This window comes from Poecile atricapillus, chromosome 9 (genome assembly GCF_030490865.1).
Source record: "Poecile atricapillus isolate bPoeAtr1 chromosome 9, bPoeAtr1.hap1, whole genome shotgun sequence".
Taxonomy (NCBI): domain Eukaryota; kingdom Metazoa; phylum Chordata; class Aves; order Passeriformes; family Paridae; genus Poecile; species Poecile atricapillus.
This window is the reverse complement of record NC_081257.1, coordinates 3,362,925-3,376,681: the sequence shown is the minus strand read 5'-3', so window position 1 is coordinate 3,376,681 and position 13,757 is coordinate 3,362,925. Positions and strand designations below refer to the sequence as shown.

General features: G+C 43.5%; 1 protein-coding gene across 4 annotated transcripts in view; it reads right to left on the bottom strand.

Moving 5' to 3' along the window:
• The window catches only part of FAM120A (family with sequence similarity 120 member A), a 47,955-nt gene that overhangs the window by 8,022 nt on the left and 26,176 nt on the right, over positions 1–13,757 (bottom strand). For 2 of the 4 annotated variants that reach the window (XM_058844883.1, XM_058844884.1), the window contains exons 10-15: positions 11,880–12,054; positions 6,011–6,260; positions 5,188–5,302; positions 3,450–3,659; positions 2,407–2,590; positions 1,400–1,537 (exon numbers count right to left, since the gene is read on the bottom strand). In XM_058844883.1, the coding sequence (XP_058700866.1) occupies positions 1,400–1,537; positions 2,407–2,590; positions 3,450–3,659; positions 5,188–5,302; positions 6,011–6,260; positions 11,880–12,054 (1,072 nt within the window). The remainder of the gene's footprint in view (positions 1–1,399; positions 1,538–2,406; positions 2,591–3,449; positions 3,660–5,187; positions 5,303–6,010; positions 6,261–11,879; positions 12,055–13,757) is intronic. The other 2 variants (XM_058844886.1, XM_058844885.1) reach the window with 1 other exon arrangement.

Below are 13,757 nucleotides of genomic sequence, written 5' to 3'. Positions count from 1 at the left end.
CACATAAAAGCAAAACCAAACTTTGATCTTCACAATCATCACAGTAAAGTTCCAAATGATTGGAAAGCTGATTTGCCCAGATTTCACCACACAACCCATTTACTCTACAGATATTGTGAAATTATTGCTCATTTTGCAGTATTCCAGAAGTGCTAGAACTCCAAGAGCCTTCTTCCCCCCACCCCTTTTTAAAAATAGATACGAATGATGAAAAGAAAAATGATCTGACATGAGTGCTTCAGTTTCAGTAATTAAAAATATACTTGAGATAAGCCTCAAGAAATCAGGGGATTTTACAAGCTGGCTGAAGATTGTTTTTTTCCTGCATTCCTAAAGAAGAAGGAATTCTTGCAGGTTCAAGGCACTTTTTAGCCAACAGCAAGTATCAGCATAGACCATACAAATCATATTGGCAATAAAGAACTTACTAGGCTGGATAAACTGTACTAACACCAAGTGGCTATAAAAATGTAGCATTCCAACAGATCTGGTTTAAAAGGTGGATTTATCAGCCCCACTCAAAGAAATTACAGTTTCTAAGATGCAGAATAGCTTCTGTTCAAGTTGCTCATGTCTTTATTTATACTAAACTAGCTCTGGCGCACAACATGTATTTCAAGAAATCCAGGTATGTGAACTGAGCAAGATGTTACTGGTAAGACCATCAGCACCAAAAGGGTTACAAACCACAGCGTTTACGCAGCCATAATTAGTCTCCAAATGTTAACAGGCTGGGAACTACACTACTGATTACATCCAGAAGGTTCCTACTTCCCTCTGCAAGTCCTTCAGCTCCAAATGCAGATGGTTTGAAGGGCCAGAGTTATTCACACATGAAGCATTAGAAGTATGCTTGCTCTTAGGATAAAAGCTCGGAGGCCAGAAGGAACAGCTAAATATATGGGAAAAAATTATCCTGAACAAGTTTCCATCATCCCACATCATACAGGAAGTGAGCGATGGGCACACAGGTAGGGAAGTAAATCCCACTCCTGGTTCCACAGCAGCACTGATGCCAGCAAAGGGCTCAGCAGTAAAACTAAAGTCAGTCGTTTCTACGCTGGGTCTTTGCAAAAAGCTCAGCTGTCCCCAGAGTTTGGAAAATCCCTGTTAATACAGAGGCAGAGGCCAGTGGGTTACAGATGCCTCTTTGCCTGTGGGACAGAGGAGACAGCCTGCCCCGCTGGATTTGGGGCTCTCCCGTGTTTGGAGGAGGTTTCTGGCGCTGGGGGCTTGCGGCAGGGACGGGAGCAGAGCAGACAGCAGCCGGGCAGGCTCTAGAGAGGGAAACTGAGACAGTTAGGGAGACAGGGAGTCAGTAGGAAAGCCTCAGACCAACCCGTACAGTGGAGGAAGCTGTTGCCAGAAGCTCTAAGAAAAGGGGTTTGGGTATAATTACCGCCCTGAAACTTGCTAGTCCTGTTGCTGTCATTGCCAGAGAAGGCTCCGGAGTGTCCTGCCGCTGCCGCCACCCGGAAGGCCCGGTAAGCGCCTGTGGCTACTGTTTCCCCATAAGGGCCTCCGAAGCCATAGACTCCTGTTAGACCCAGGGTAAAGAGAGACAGGGGAAAAGCTGTGAGGGGGCCAGGCAACCAGGAAGGCCCCAGCAGAGAGGCTGCTGGCTCCTTCCACCCTTGCAGAGCCAGGCGGGAGGGCTGCGCTCCCACGGGCCGGGCTCCTGTGGGCGATGCTGCAGCACCGCCGACGGAGCCCTGGCCAAAGGTGTCCTGCTGCCTCAACCAGCAGGGAGCCCCTGATCCAAAGGGCAGGCCTTGGGGCTTGGAATGGGATCCCAGCTTCTGGGGCATTGCAAAGGCTTGTGACAATTTTCTGGCAGTGAACTCTGGTGGCTACAGTCACGGCACCCCTGGAATGCCTGTGTCCGGCATCCATACACCTATGGGCCTTGGTACAGAGAGGTTTTGAGGAAGGGAGCAATTCTAGGAACAGCCTGGAATGGTTATGTCAGTATTTACACTCGAGGGTGCCAATGGTTATATGACTGTAGCAAAACACAGAGGAGTGGGGAGGGGGAAAGGTTGTCTTCAGCCCTGACAGTTAAACCGTGTCTGTTGATTTATAAATGTTTTGAACCAATCTACAATGCAAATCAGTAATTCATACCACCCAGTGGCAATCCATTCCTCTTTTTTCTAATTCTACAATAACAGTAAAAATATTTTCATCTGGCACAATTACTAAAATCCTGATGAAAATACACAGCAATACAGCACATTCTGTATCACTGGGCTGATAAAAGCAACCCCAAAATAGAGTGATTGGCACATGCCAACACAAGCTGACCACTTGCTTTTCCTGTATTTTCCCTATGAAGTTGACCAGGGTTGGTAGTTTTGGGGATGTGCAAGGTAAGGGAATGTGTGGCACCGCTGTCCCATCACTTACCAGCAAAGCCTCTCCCCCTGCCCTGAGGTGGTGGGACTGGCCCAAAGTGTCGAGGATACATAGAAGCTGGATAGAAAGGCATGGCAGGTGGAGGTGGGAAAGGGAGAGGATGGTTCTGCCTGGAGAAATTTAATCCTTCTAGGATGCTCTGACGCATCTTTTCAACCTTGGCTGCCTGCTCAGCCTAGGAATAAAGAGAAGGTCACAGTGGGACATTAAAATTCTCATTTCAATTGTATAAAGCTACATTTACACAACCAATTCAAAGGAAAATGCAAAATAATAGAGGAGTAGAGACAGAATCATCATCCTAAACCTGGACTGCAAACCAGAGTCTGTGCCTATAGGCTGAAACATGCCTGGAGGGTTACAGCCCTGAGAGGGACCACAGCCCCATCAGTAGCAAAGCTAGGATCAGCTTCCCTCAAGTCACAAAAATGAAGGGATACAATTTCATACCTTTCAAAAAGTTAAAAACAAAAAAGTTTGGGTTATTCAGTAAACTCTTTTATCGGTTTCCTGGTTTTACAGGTAGATAGTAACTTTGCAGGATTTGGATAACACAAAAAGCTCCTTCATTCATATTTTAAGATGGTTGTAAGAAATGTGAAAAGATTTTGAGCTGAGGACCCCAAGAATGACTTCACAGTCTGTGAAGTCTAACTGTATAATTAGTTAGAAATCACCAATTTCTTTCACTACAAACCCAGTGCAACTTAGTCCTTTGGACAGTCTGACCCAAAAAGGTGGGACTTGAACAAATGAGCAGTTTCCAAATTGGCTATTCATCATATCAGTGTTTCCACTTCCAGAGAGAAAAAAAAAATATCAAATTCAAGTTGATGCCTCTTCTTTCAAATCTACCCAAATGCCATCCTACTCATCAAGAAATAAGGAACTAAACAGCAAAACCCACCCATTAGTCATTCCCCTCACATTTGCCTTCAAAAGCAGAGGTGCCACATGAGGTGAATGATGACAACCCACGCCATGGAACCCTTGTGGGCACACAGCACTCTCCATCACCCTGCACAGCTACACACCTGACCATCACAGAGGTCAATGAGCGGAACTTTCTCCCGGCTTGCTTTGATGAGCTTGGTCTGGAATAATTTCCCATCAAAATACATCCAGGGACAGCAGTGCTCCCATGGAATCGGCTGTCCGCAGGCGTCGTTGGCAAAAAGAGCCATGTCCACACCACTCATAAAGAGAGCAGACAGCTGGATTCCGCGGGGATCCAGATTCTCAATCTGTTCAAAAATGGAGGAAATACAGTGAGATTGCAATGACATGTAATTCAAAGTTATTCCAATAGTTACATTCTTTTCAAAACTCCTGCAAACAGAGGGATTTTAAAAGGTCATCCAGACTTCCAGAGGTCTGAGCAGAGGAATGCACCAGAACCTCTCACTTGTGCATGCAGAGCTGCCATTTTCAGAAAAGCTGTGGTCCCATCCACCTGCTCTGGAGACCAGAGATAAACATAAACCCCTACTTTCTCAACATAAAGCACAACATAAACTATTTCTTAAGGCATTTACAGGAAATTAGCAGCAGAAAACTTCATTACAAATTTTATTCCAAATAATTATGTGCTTCTGAGATATGTGGTAGAACATCTCAGGAACGAGCTCATTTTTCTTTCCATGTAACACATTTTCTTCTGAACTCCTTTATAATGGATTTTCTATTAGTTTGACTCCAGATTTTGCTTTAAGAACACATCTCTTAGTAACAAAGTAGTGTGGATGCATACAACAGCTTTATTTAGGAGGCAGGATAGGGATACTAAGGTAGAATTAAACAGTGTATAATTGCTAGTGGTCAAAGCAAAAAGGATTTGCTTGCAGCAAGTGTATTTTTAGCTCTGGCATAAGAAAGTATCACTACTGGTATTCTCTGAAATACTTCTCAAAATATCAGCCTTTGCTTGGGAAGATTTTCAAGACCTGGGTATTAAATTTTAACATTAAACTGCATTATCACCTCCCTTACACATAAGCAACCTTTAAGAGCCCAAAGACTCCTGCTCGTTTTGGAGATACATGGCTGGGTTCAAATTCACCTGCTCTTTCTGTCTGACTTCACAAGCTGCTTCCTGTGAAGACAGTAACAACCCTGAGGGAATTACTGCATCTTCCAGCTAACCAACATATCTTATGGAAGTAATCTGCATTACTTTGTGTATGACTGAAAAATAAAACAATTACTATTAAACCAAAATATTATCTGCTATTAGTAGCCTTTTATTTTGTGTTGGAATGGAAAGAATGTTTTCTCTGGGAATTCCTTTCTTAGGTCTCTAAGAACAGTGATTTTCACAGTGGAATTTCTTCCTCTTTGCATCAGATCTTGAGAAGCAAGACTTTGATGACTCTATAACAGATAACTTTGCCAAAATCTCTACTCCTAGATGTCATTTAATCTGTGGGCTCACCATCTCTGGAAGTCTTCCAGACCAGGTTGGACAGGGCTTGGAGCAACTTGGGATAGCAGAAGATATCCCTGCCCATGGCAGGGAGTGGAATGAGATGGACTTTCAGGTCCCTCCCCACCCAACCCAGTGTGTGATTTTGATTTATTGTGTTGAGTTTAGAAAATGGACATTGTAGACCATTGCAGCCATCTCTGCAACACTTTAAGCCACTAAGAATAATATTTTGGAAAGTACAGGTGATTGTGCAAGGCTTTTAGTGAGACAGATCAGCCACGACAGTTAATTCCCAGATGAGCTGGAAACAAATCTCTTGAATTACATAAGTTCTAGTGAAGAATTACCTTGAGTTCCTGAAGCTGGTCAGGTTCATAGAGCTTTGGAGACAATGCTTGGGCAAGGAAAGCATCGAGTTCCTGGCGCCGCAGTATGCGCACCCCCGGCCACTGTACCATATACCTGCCAGGGAAGCACAGCCTCGGTCAGGGCTTTTATGGCTAAGTCAGAAATCACCAACACAGATACAGGACATGTGACAGGAGAGAAACATGCTGTGCCAGTGAAAAGAGGAGCTTTAAGATACCACTTTTTTGCATATTAACTAGCCTATAAGGAGAAACAGTGTTTTAGTGCTCAAAAGGCAAGAAAAAGTTCAGTGAAACCAAAGACAAATTTACATTTATCATTCTCAAAAATGGCTTAAATGTATAAGATGTTAACCTTGGCTTCTGAAAGAATTACAAGCTAGTTGTCTTAAATAATTACCCCAAATGTAAGCATCTCTCAATTCCTCTGTCAATTTTCAATCTGAAAATTAAACAGTTCAGGATTTTGACCTTTGTGACTTTTGCCTTGGAAAGCTGAAAACTTTTGCTGTGTAACTTTACCCACAGAAGCCTCTGAGGCCCCAAAAGCTGTTTTTTTACTGAGCTGAAGCCTTGAGTACACTAAGGGAAAACTAATTTAAATCATACAACCTCTTTGCAATATAAGATTTTTTTATCTTCCCATCAACCCTTTAGAGACTGAAAAGAACTACACACACGCTTTTCTACAACCAAACCAAACCCCCTCTCCCAGTGAGGCTGCAAACACAAATTAACACTTTCTAGAGATCCCAGAGTAAATTTTTTCCTCAGTTCTGATGTCCCTGGATGTGGTACTAACCTCAGCACACAGCAGAGCACCATAAGATGAGTGGGCACATTAGTTGGGTTGAGCATTGCTGGTGTGTCTGATCGCATACAGGCCAGGAACGCCCTCATCCGTCGGTTCTTGTCTTCCACGGCTTTGCCCAGCCACAGCTTCTTCAGGTTTGGGCAGGTCCACTCCCTGAAGGCGAGGGCTTCCACCAGTTCAGGGGTCTGAGGAGATTTGCCTTTGTAAGCAGCCCATTCCTTAATTATCACCGGTGAAACTGCAGAATGGCAACAGCAGAAAATCAGCCTGACTTAGTATTTCATATTCCAGCATTTATTTCAAATTTCACATGCAAGAGATTTTGATTCAAAAAGCATCACTTTACTGCAATAGTGTGTTGGATTACATTGCCAAACTGGTAACTCAAACTCTGCATGAAGTATCTTTTAATTGTGATCACTTACAAGTTAGTTGTATAGACATACATACACTAGGAATGTCATGCTAATATTTTCAAATGAATATACAACATAGAGGAAATACACATATTTTTCTAACTTCCCCTGGAAGTTTTCAATGCCAGGGTGGACAGGGCTTGGAGAAACCTGGTCTACTGGAATGTGTTCCTGCCCATGGCAGGGGATTGGAAATGCATAGTATTTAAGGTCCCTTCCAATCTAAACCATTCTGTGATTTTAACTTAAAAGTGCAATTTTCCCCTTAAATATCTGTGTGATTATCTGTGTGTGATGATACTGTCATAACTGACAATACTTGTGTGGGATCAGAAACCTGCAGCTATAAATAAAAATAGCACATAAACACAACCATATTCCATAGGTAGTCTTTTAAGAACAATATGATCCTAGTGATTTTATTTGAATCACACTTAAACCTGGTATTATTATACTTGTCTGTAGCTGTTCAGCTACTGCAATGGAATGAGATCTCAAATACAGACAGGTGTGGAGTTCTTCTCCCTAAGGATTTTACAAAACATTACTTTACATAAGCCTTCCCATTTATTGCACTGCTTTCTATGAAGAGGTTAGTGGCTTCGTGCCTAACCTCGCTTTCATCCGCATCAGCACAAAGACACTTCACTCTACATTGCTGCTAAATCATCTCCCTTCTCCTGTTTGAAGATAACCAGAACAGAACACAAGTTCAAGTCAAGGCTGAGACATGATACCCTTGGCTGTGGAGCAACAACCCCCAGCCTGACACAGTTCACAGCGTGCCTGTATCCCTCTAACTCTGAGCCAGTTATGCAGTGTGGAAAGGTTCAAGGAACTTGTTAGTGCAGGTTCAGGTTACAGCCCAGGGAGATTCCCTGAGGGAGCCCAGACCTGCTCTTTCTGCTGGAAATCCACTGGACACAGCCTGGGGAATGTGTCCCATTGGTGCCAGCACAGGCCTGATGGCTACAAAGCCTCCTTCAGCAATGGGGCAGCAGCCTAATGTGCCTGCCCCTGATTCTATAGCCAGGGGCAGGCAAACCACAGCAGAGGTGATGGCCAGGATTAAAGAGAAAAACTCCAGAACAACCCAAAGAGCTCTCCTGCTTTTCAGGAATAAACCCAGCCTAGCATTTCAGTTACTCTTCAGAGGGCTCAGGGCAGTTTTACAAAGATCACATGCAGCAATGCAAATAAACATTCTGATATATTTAGTTGGTCGCCTCACTATAAAATCATGTTCTATTTTGGTTCCTCCCAAAATTTTAAACACCACTGTGCTCTAAAGATGGGCTCTAACAGCCAGCAGAGCTACCCTGCCCTGGTGCACAGCTCATCTCTCTGGGTTACTCTGCTTGCTTAGGCCCAGAACAGCAAAATAAATGTATTTTATGTGTGCTTTCAAATCCTTCTGTAATTGCTTTAGATATCAGAAGCAAAGCTGTACACACCATCAGTGTTTCCCTGATGTTTCTTTCCATTACACTGAACAAATAAAGACCTTAAGCTTAGAAGAAGGGAATGTTTTCTGTCTATGTTTTCTACCTTATGTTTCAACATTCAAATATGGTTCAAAGCTTTTAATCTGTGGATGAGAACTTCCATAGCCCTGTGACATGAAGGCCACAGGAAGAATACCTCAGCCTGTTCTTCAGACACATGCTACAAAGGTCACATTAGGGATGCACACTGCCTTCTGTGTTGTGCTAAATAATAGTGATATATGAGACCCCTAGAATGCTGGAGTGGAAACAGACCTTAAAGCCCACCTTGTTCCATTCCCTGCTGGGCCCTCACCATTCTCACAAGGAAGAATTTCTTCCCAGTATTTCATGCTTGCCCTCTGGAAACAATTCCCCTTGTCCTGCCACTCCAGGCTGCTGTCCAAAGTCCATCTGCAGCTCTTTTGGAATCCCTTTAGGTACTGGAAATGGCTCTAATTTGCCCTGGAGCCTTGTCTTCCAAAGGCTAAAGAATCCTTTCTGTGTCTCCACAGAAATGTTCCAGCCCTCAGAACATCTTCATGGCCTTCTTTGGACTTGCTCCTGCAAGCCCTGTGCTGAGGAGCCACAGCTGGGTGCAGGTAACCACGCTTCTTGTGGAAAGGTTTAACACAAAAGTCAGTCTAGTGGGCTGGAATACAGCTCCTCCTCTGAGTGATGGGGATGAGGAATTGCAGCTGAATCCATTAACAAGCAACTCTAGCGCCATCCACCCTAAATTAGCATTTAACCTAATAGACGAATTCAGGACTTGTCCATATCCACTTAATTCTCCAGGTTATTTCTTAAACCTTTGAAAAATCTCTGCTGAGACTGCTGCCAAACTCACTGCATCCTCAGCTGCCAGAATCACAGGACGTATGGCATTTCCTCCCATGACTTCCATTGAGAAATGAGCAGTGCCTACCCTGAAAACTGCATCGACTACAACTAGGATCAGCATGTTCAGCCCCATTGCCATGGTGATTATACTGTTTTCATCCCAAACCTCATCCTACTGCTCATCAGCACATTTGAATGCTCACAGAGGCCCGAGGCACCACACAATCTATGGACCTCTGCTTTCAACAGTGCCCTCACCACATGCTAAGGTTAATCCAAGCAAAGAGGGTCAGCATCAACCTTCATGACAGGAACCTCCTTGATGAACACCTGAGTGCCATTATGGACTCTGAAGGCCCCAGCCTCATCACCCCAGCAGAGCTCTGGTTGCTAAGCACAGCTCCAGTGGTTCTGGTCTTACTCATTAACTGTGATTTTTAACCTTAGAATCCTTCCTGACAGCACAGCTTGAACTCAGCATGCTTGATTTTGCACAAGGGCTACTGCCCAAGAGACATGGCTTTCCTCTTGGCAGGGCCAGTGCCGGCTGAGTACATCCGTGATGGGAACAGCACGTCACAAGGTGGTTGAGCTTAAAATAACAAACCTTGGGATCCAACCAGGAGCTCTGACAGCTTGTGCAAGTGTGCCTTTTGCCACGGAGCAGAAAGAGCAGATGGTTTCACTACACACATGTATTTATCAGGACATGGAAATAACCTGGTTCAGAGCTTGACAAGCAGGGCAAGGGAGACCCTTGGTTTCCACCCCCTGCAAGGGAAGGGTAGGAGGGTCAGCACCTTGGCAGCCAAAATGACCAGGCACTCTGTGAGCCAGCGTCTCCTGTCCTCTGGGCGAAGAGATGAGGCCATGTACACCAAAGGCATTACTTAGCAGACACTGATCACTGAAGAACCCCACCGACTGCTGCTGCTGTTGTTTCTCATTGGCTTTTAAACCTTATACAAATAATAATGTTTTAAAAGACAAGAAGTCATCCATTTCATGAAAGATCCATTATCTTGCCGTCTATATATTTAGTAGTAATCCTGATATGTCAGTTTATTATGCATTTTTCCCAGCTTCCCATAACCCTCACATACAATATCCTTGCCAATTATTCAAGCACTATTATTAAGTTGCCAGTGTTTGGTTTGTACAACAAAGATGGCAGGATTTTAGATATTAATATTCATTACCTCTCTACATAAATCTTAAGGATCATTTACATTTCTCCAGAAACTAATTTCTTAATTCTCTTAACATATCTTAATTCCTAGATTTTCTCTTAATTGTCTTCTTTACTGCATTTCATAACTTACTCATCTTTGAGAGCAGCAAAATAATTTAAGACATTGGAGGAGAATGAGCATCACTAGCTCATTATAGCCTGGTGCTCAGAAAAGTTAGAGAAGGCTCATCAGTGCTTCAGACACTGCTCTCTCCTTATGTCTTGCACAGTCTGCCCAAGCTTTGCTGCTCTGTAAGAGAGCCAAGCAAAATAATGGCACTCCTGCACCAGAGCCCTTTTCCATCCCACACCTGCACAGCAGCCCAAATCCATCTTTACTGGCACTGCCAGCTTTGCAGCAAAGCAAAGAACTTTTGGGCATATTTTCAAATTGGTTTTTGCTTTTTTTAAGAGCTTGGTCAGTCCTAAGCTAGAAGTAGGTCAGTAGCTGAATGTGTGCTGCAGCAAGATTTGCCAGAGCCCTCATAACTAAACCAAGTCAGCAGCAGTGTGCTTACCCTCCACTGAGAATAAACTCTGGAAAGCAGGATAAATGAAGAGAAAATAGAGATTATATAGGTTTCCCCAGTAGCCTAAAGAGAACATTCTAGGTTTACAAGATTAACCTGAAGCAGTTCTCCAGCACTCAGCCACTTCACCAAAAAAAGGCTGTAGTATGCTTTTCAGGACAGAATTCTCATGAGGAGAAATGAGGACTGCAAATAAAATCACTGTCTTAATCCTGAAATGACCTTGTAACCCAAAATACCACTATGTTGTGTGAGTTTTAAGAAATAAGGAGTTTGTGAGTAGGTGTGGTAAATACTGATTCCCACAAAGTAACTGGCAAAGATAAACAGCTTTTCAAACATCATTGGGAGATTATCATCTTCACTACAAATGTACAAAAACATTTCACAATCACAAATGGAAAGAGAAAAGGGAATGAATATAAAGATTACAACTTATACTTATTTTTATCCTTTTACACATGAAGCCTGTGAATGATGATTTCATACATTTTGAATATCTGATTCTTAAATTTAGCCCAGTGACAGCAGACTCCTACATTTAAATACTTGTGCTGCTGCTGCCGTGCACTGAATGCTTCAGCGCTCCTGTAACCTTTGTAAGATGCTACTGCAAAGTTCAGTCATTTCCCTGCATGCATTCATTATAACAAAAACACTCTAGAATGAGGGCTGGAATGACACTAATTCCTGGAAACTGAAGACTTAAAAAGACAACTTTCAGATTAATGAGAAGATTAACATCCATGTCTCTGAACAAGTCAAAGGATCTTTTGACAAGGCTGTTTGCAAAAGTTTAGTCTGTCCTCACCCAGGTCTACCTTTGGTTACATTACACCCTGATTTCTGTGGGGTTTAAACTAGGTTTTTATGTGCCAATACCTGAAGGACACGAGATACTTGGAAATTTCCCCGAGGTACCTTCAGGGACACATTTGGGAAGCCAGGGCAAGTTAACCTGCACACCTCCCATTTTTGAAAAGAGCAGGTAGATTTGTATGTGTGTGCAGAGAAGTTTCCTAAAATCCAGTTCTGCCATAAACACAAATGACATCACAAGCTGACATCACTCACTGCAGATCTGGCAGCAGCTGAAGAAGACGTTCAAAACCAAACCTCAGAGCTTGCTTAGAAATGGCAACATTTATAGCTCTTAAACTATGATAGGAAATAAAATCTAAAATTAACAACATCTTTTTCTTTTATCCATGGCATCAAATAGGCCTGTAATTCCTCTGGCATCAGCCACCCTGATGGGATCTTAGCAACAATTCCCATTCACATCACGGTACAAGTGGCTCTGAAACCACAGCAAAGGGAAGAGGAATAAAGCATGGGTTGTGCAGTACGTACATTCTGGTGGAAGTCTGTTCTTTCTAAAAGCAAGCCTTTCAGTTTTCTTTCTGCTTTCTGCCAAACTAAACAGGACTCCGTAAACATACTGACGCACTGGCCTATACAGGAGAGCAGCAGGAGGCAAGTCTTTGTTGGCTTCATCTTCTATAGAAACGGCGATTTTGATTTCACCCTTTGGCATGAAAGAAAGCAGAGAAATATGACATGTTACAGTGAACAAAAAGCATTCAACCCAATCCAACCCCAGTACATGTCAGCTAGTGAAGACAAATGGGATTCAGTAGTAAAGTGGATCTCAGCTCAGGGAAGGATTAGCCCAGCCTGCTTCACTTCCTCCAGGTTCTGTTGATTTCTTCTTTCCCTTCTCCATCACACACACATTTGTCTGGACTAGCTACATGTGAGGATTAACTAAATATTGCTCTTTTAATACAGGCACTTGGAAAAACAGTACACATGGAAATAGAGCAATGTACTTTTAGACAGCCAAAGCACATTTGAAGCTGATCTAGGTTTCAGGCAGTTATTTAAAAAAATACTCATGCTGTCTAAAAACACCAGCCTGACTTTTTGCCGCAGGATTTGAAACAGCATTGGGGACTCACTGTAAAAAACAATACACGAGCACACCTGGACAAAAACCACCTAACTGGTAATTACTACAGTAAGGTTGGGTTTGAATACATGTATGTAATTTTTTTTTAACAAAAAAAAGCATAAAAGAACCTTCCAACATTTTCTATCAAAACAGCAACACTGTTTTCTACAACTGCACATCCAAACATGTTAAGATATTCTTGGAAAATGACTGCCTGCACTGCCTCCAAAAATCAACCTTTATTTTTAACACTGACAAGAAAATACTCCATTGTGCTACTTTCTCTTAAAAAAACCACTATTTAAACTATCCCAGTAATGAATGCTGAAGGTGACACCTTGAAGTGGTTACATTAGGATATTGTCAGGTTTAACTCAGACAACACTACCTCAAGTGTAAGGTTATGACTCAGAGGTCTCTCAGTAACAGCAACATAACCTGGAACATGCGCCCGTTTCTAAAGAATTCCCATCCTTCCACCACGGGGCTCAAAAGTTCTGCACCAGGATCACAGAGAGCCCCTGCAGCTCCCAGCTGAGCCAGAGGGGCTGGAAAGGCCCTGGGGGTGCCGCTGGCAGCAGCTGAACAGGAGCCCAGCTGGGCAAGAAGCACCAGGGCACCTTGGCCTGTCCCAGCCCCGCTGTGGCAGCAGGAGCAGGGCAGGGCCATCCCCTGTGCTGGGCACTGCTGAGGCCCCACCTCCAATCCTGGGCTCAGCTTTGAGCCCCTCACAACAAGAAAGAGCTGGAGGGGCTGGAGCGTGTCCAGAGAAGGGAACGGAGCTGGGGAGGGGCTGAGGGAGCTGGGAAAGGGGCTCAGCCTGGAGAAAAGGAGGCTCAGGAGGGACCTTCAGGCTCTGCACAGCTCCCTGACAGAAGGGGGCAGCTGGGGGGGAGGTGAGCTCTGCTTCCAGGAATAAAGGACATGACAAAGGAAACATCTTCAGGTGGCAGTGGTGGAGTCCCCATCCCTGAAGGGATTTAAAAGCCACATAGATGTGGCACTTGGGAACACGGCTCAGTGGTGGCCTCGGCAGTGCTGGGTTAACAGTTATACTCAATGATCTTAAAGATATTTTCTAACCTAAATGTTTCTGTGATTAAACATCAAGTAGGATTTAAACATCCTAAGAATATTTGGCTATGCAAAGTGTGAAAAAGAGCTAGCATCAATGGTCTTCACAGACCTTTTGATTCTTCTTTACTTGTCTTTGATAAAAAAGTCCAAGAACATGGTAGCAACATGAGCTGTGGCACTAAAGAAACAAATGGCAAATA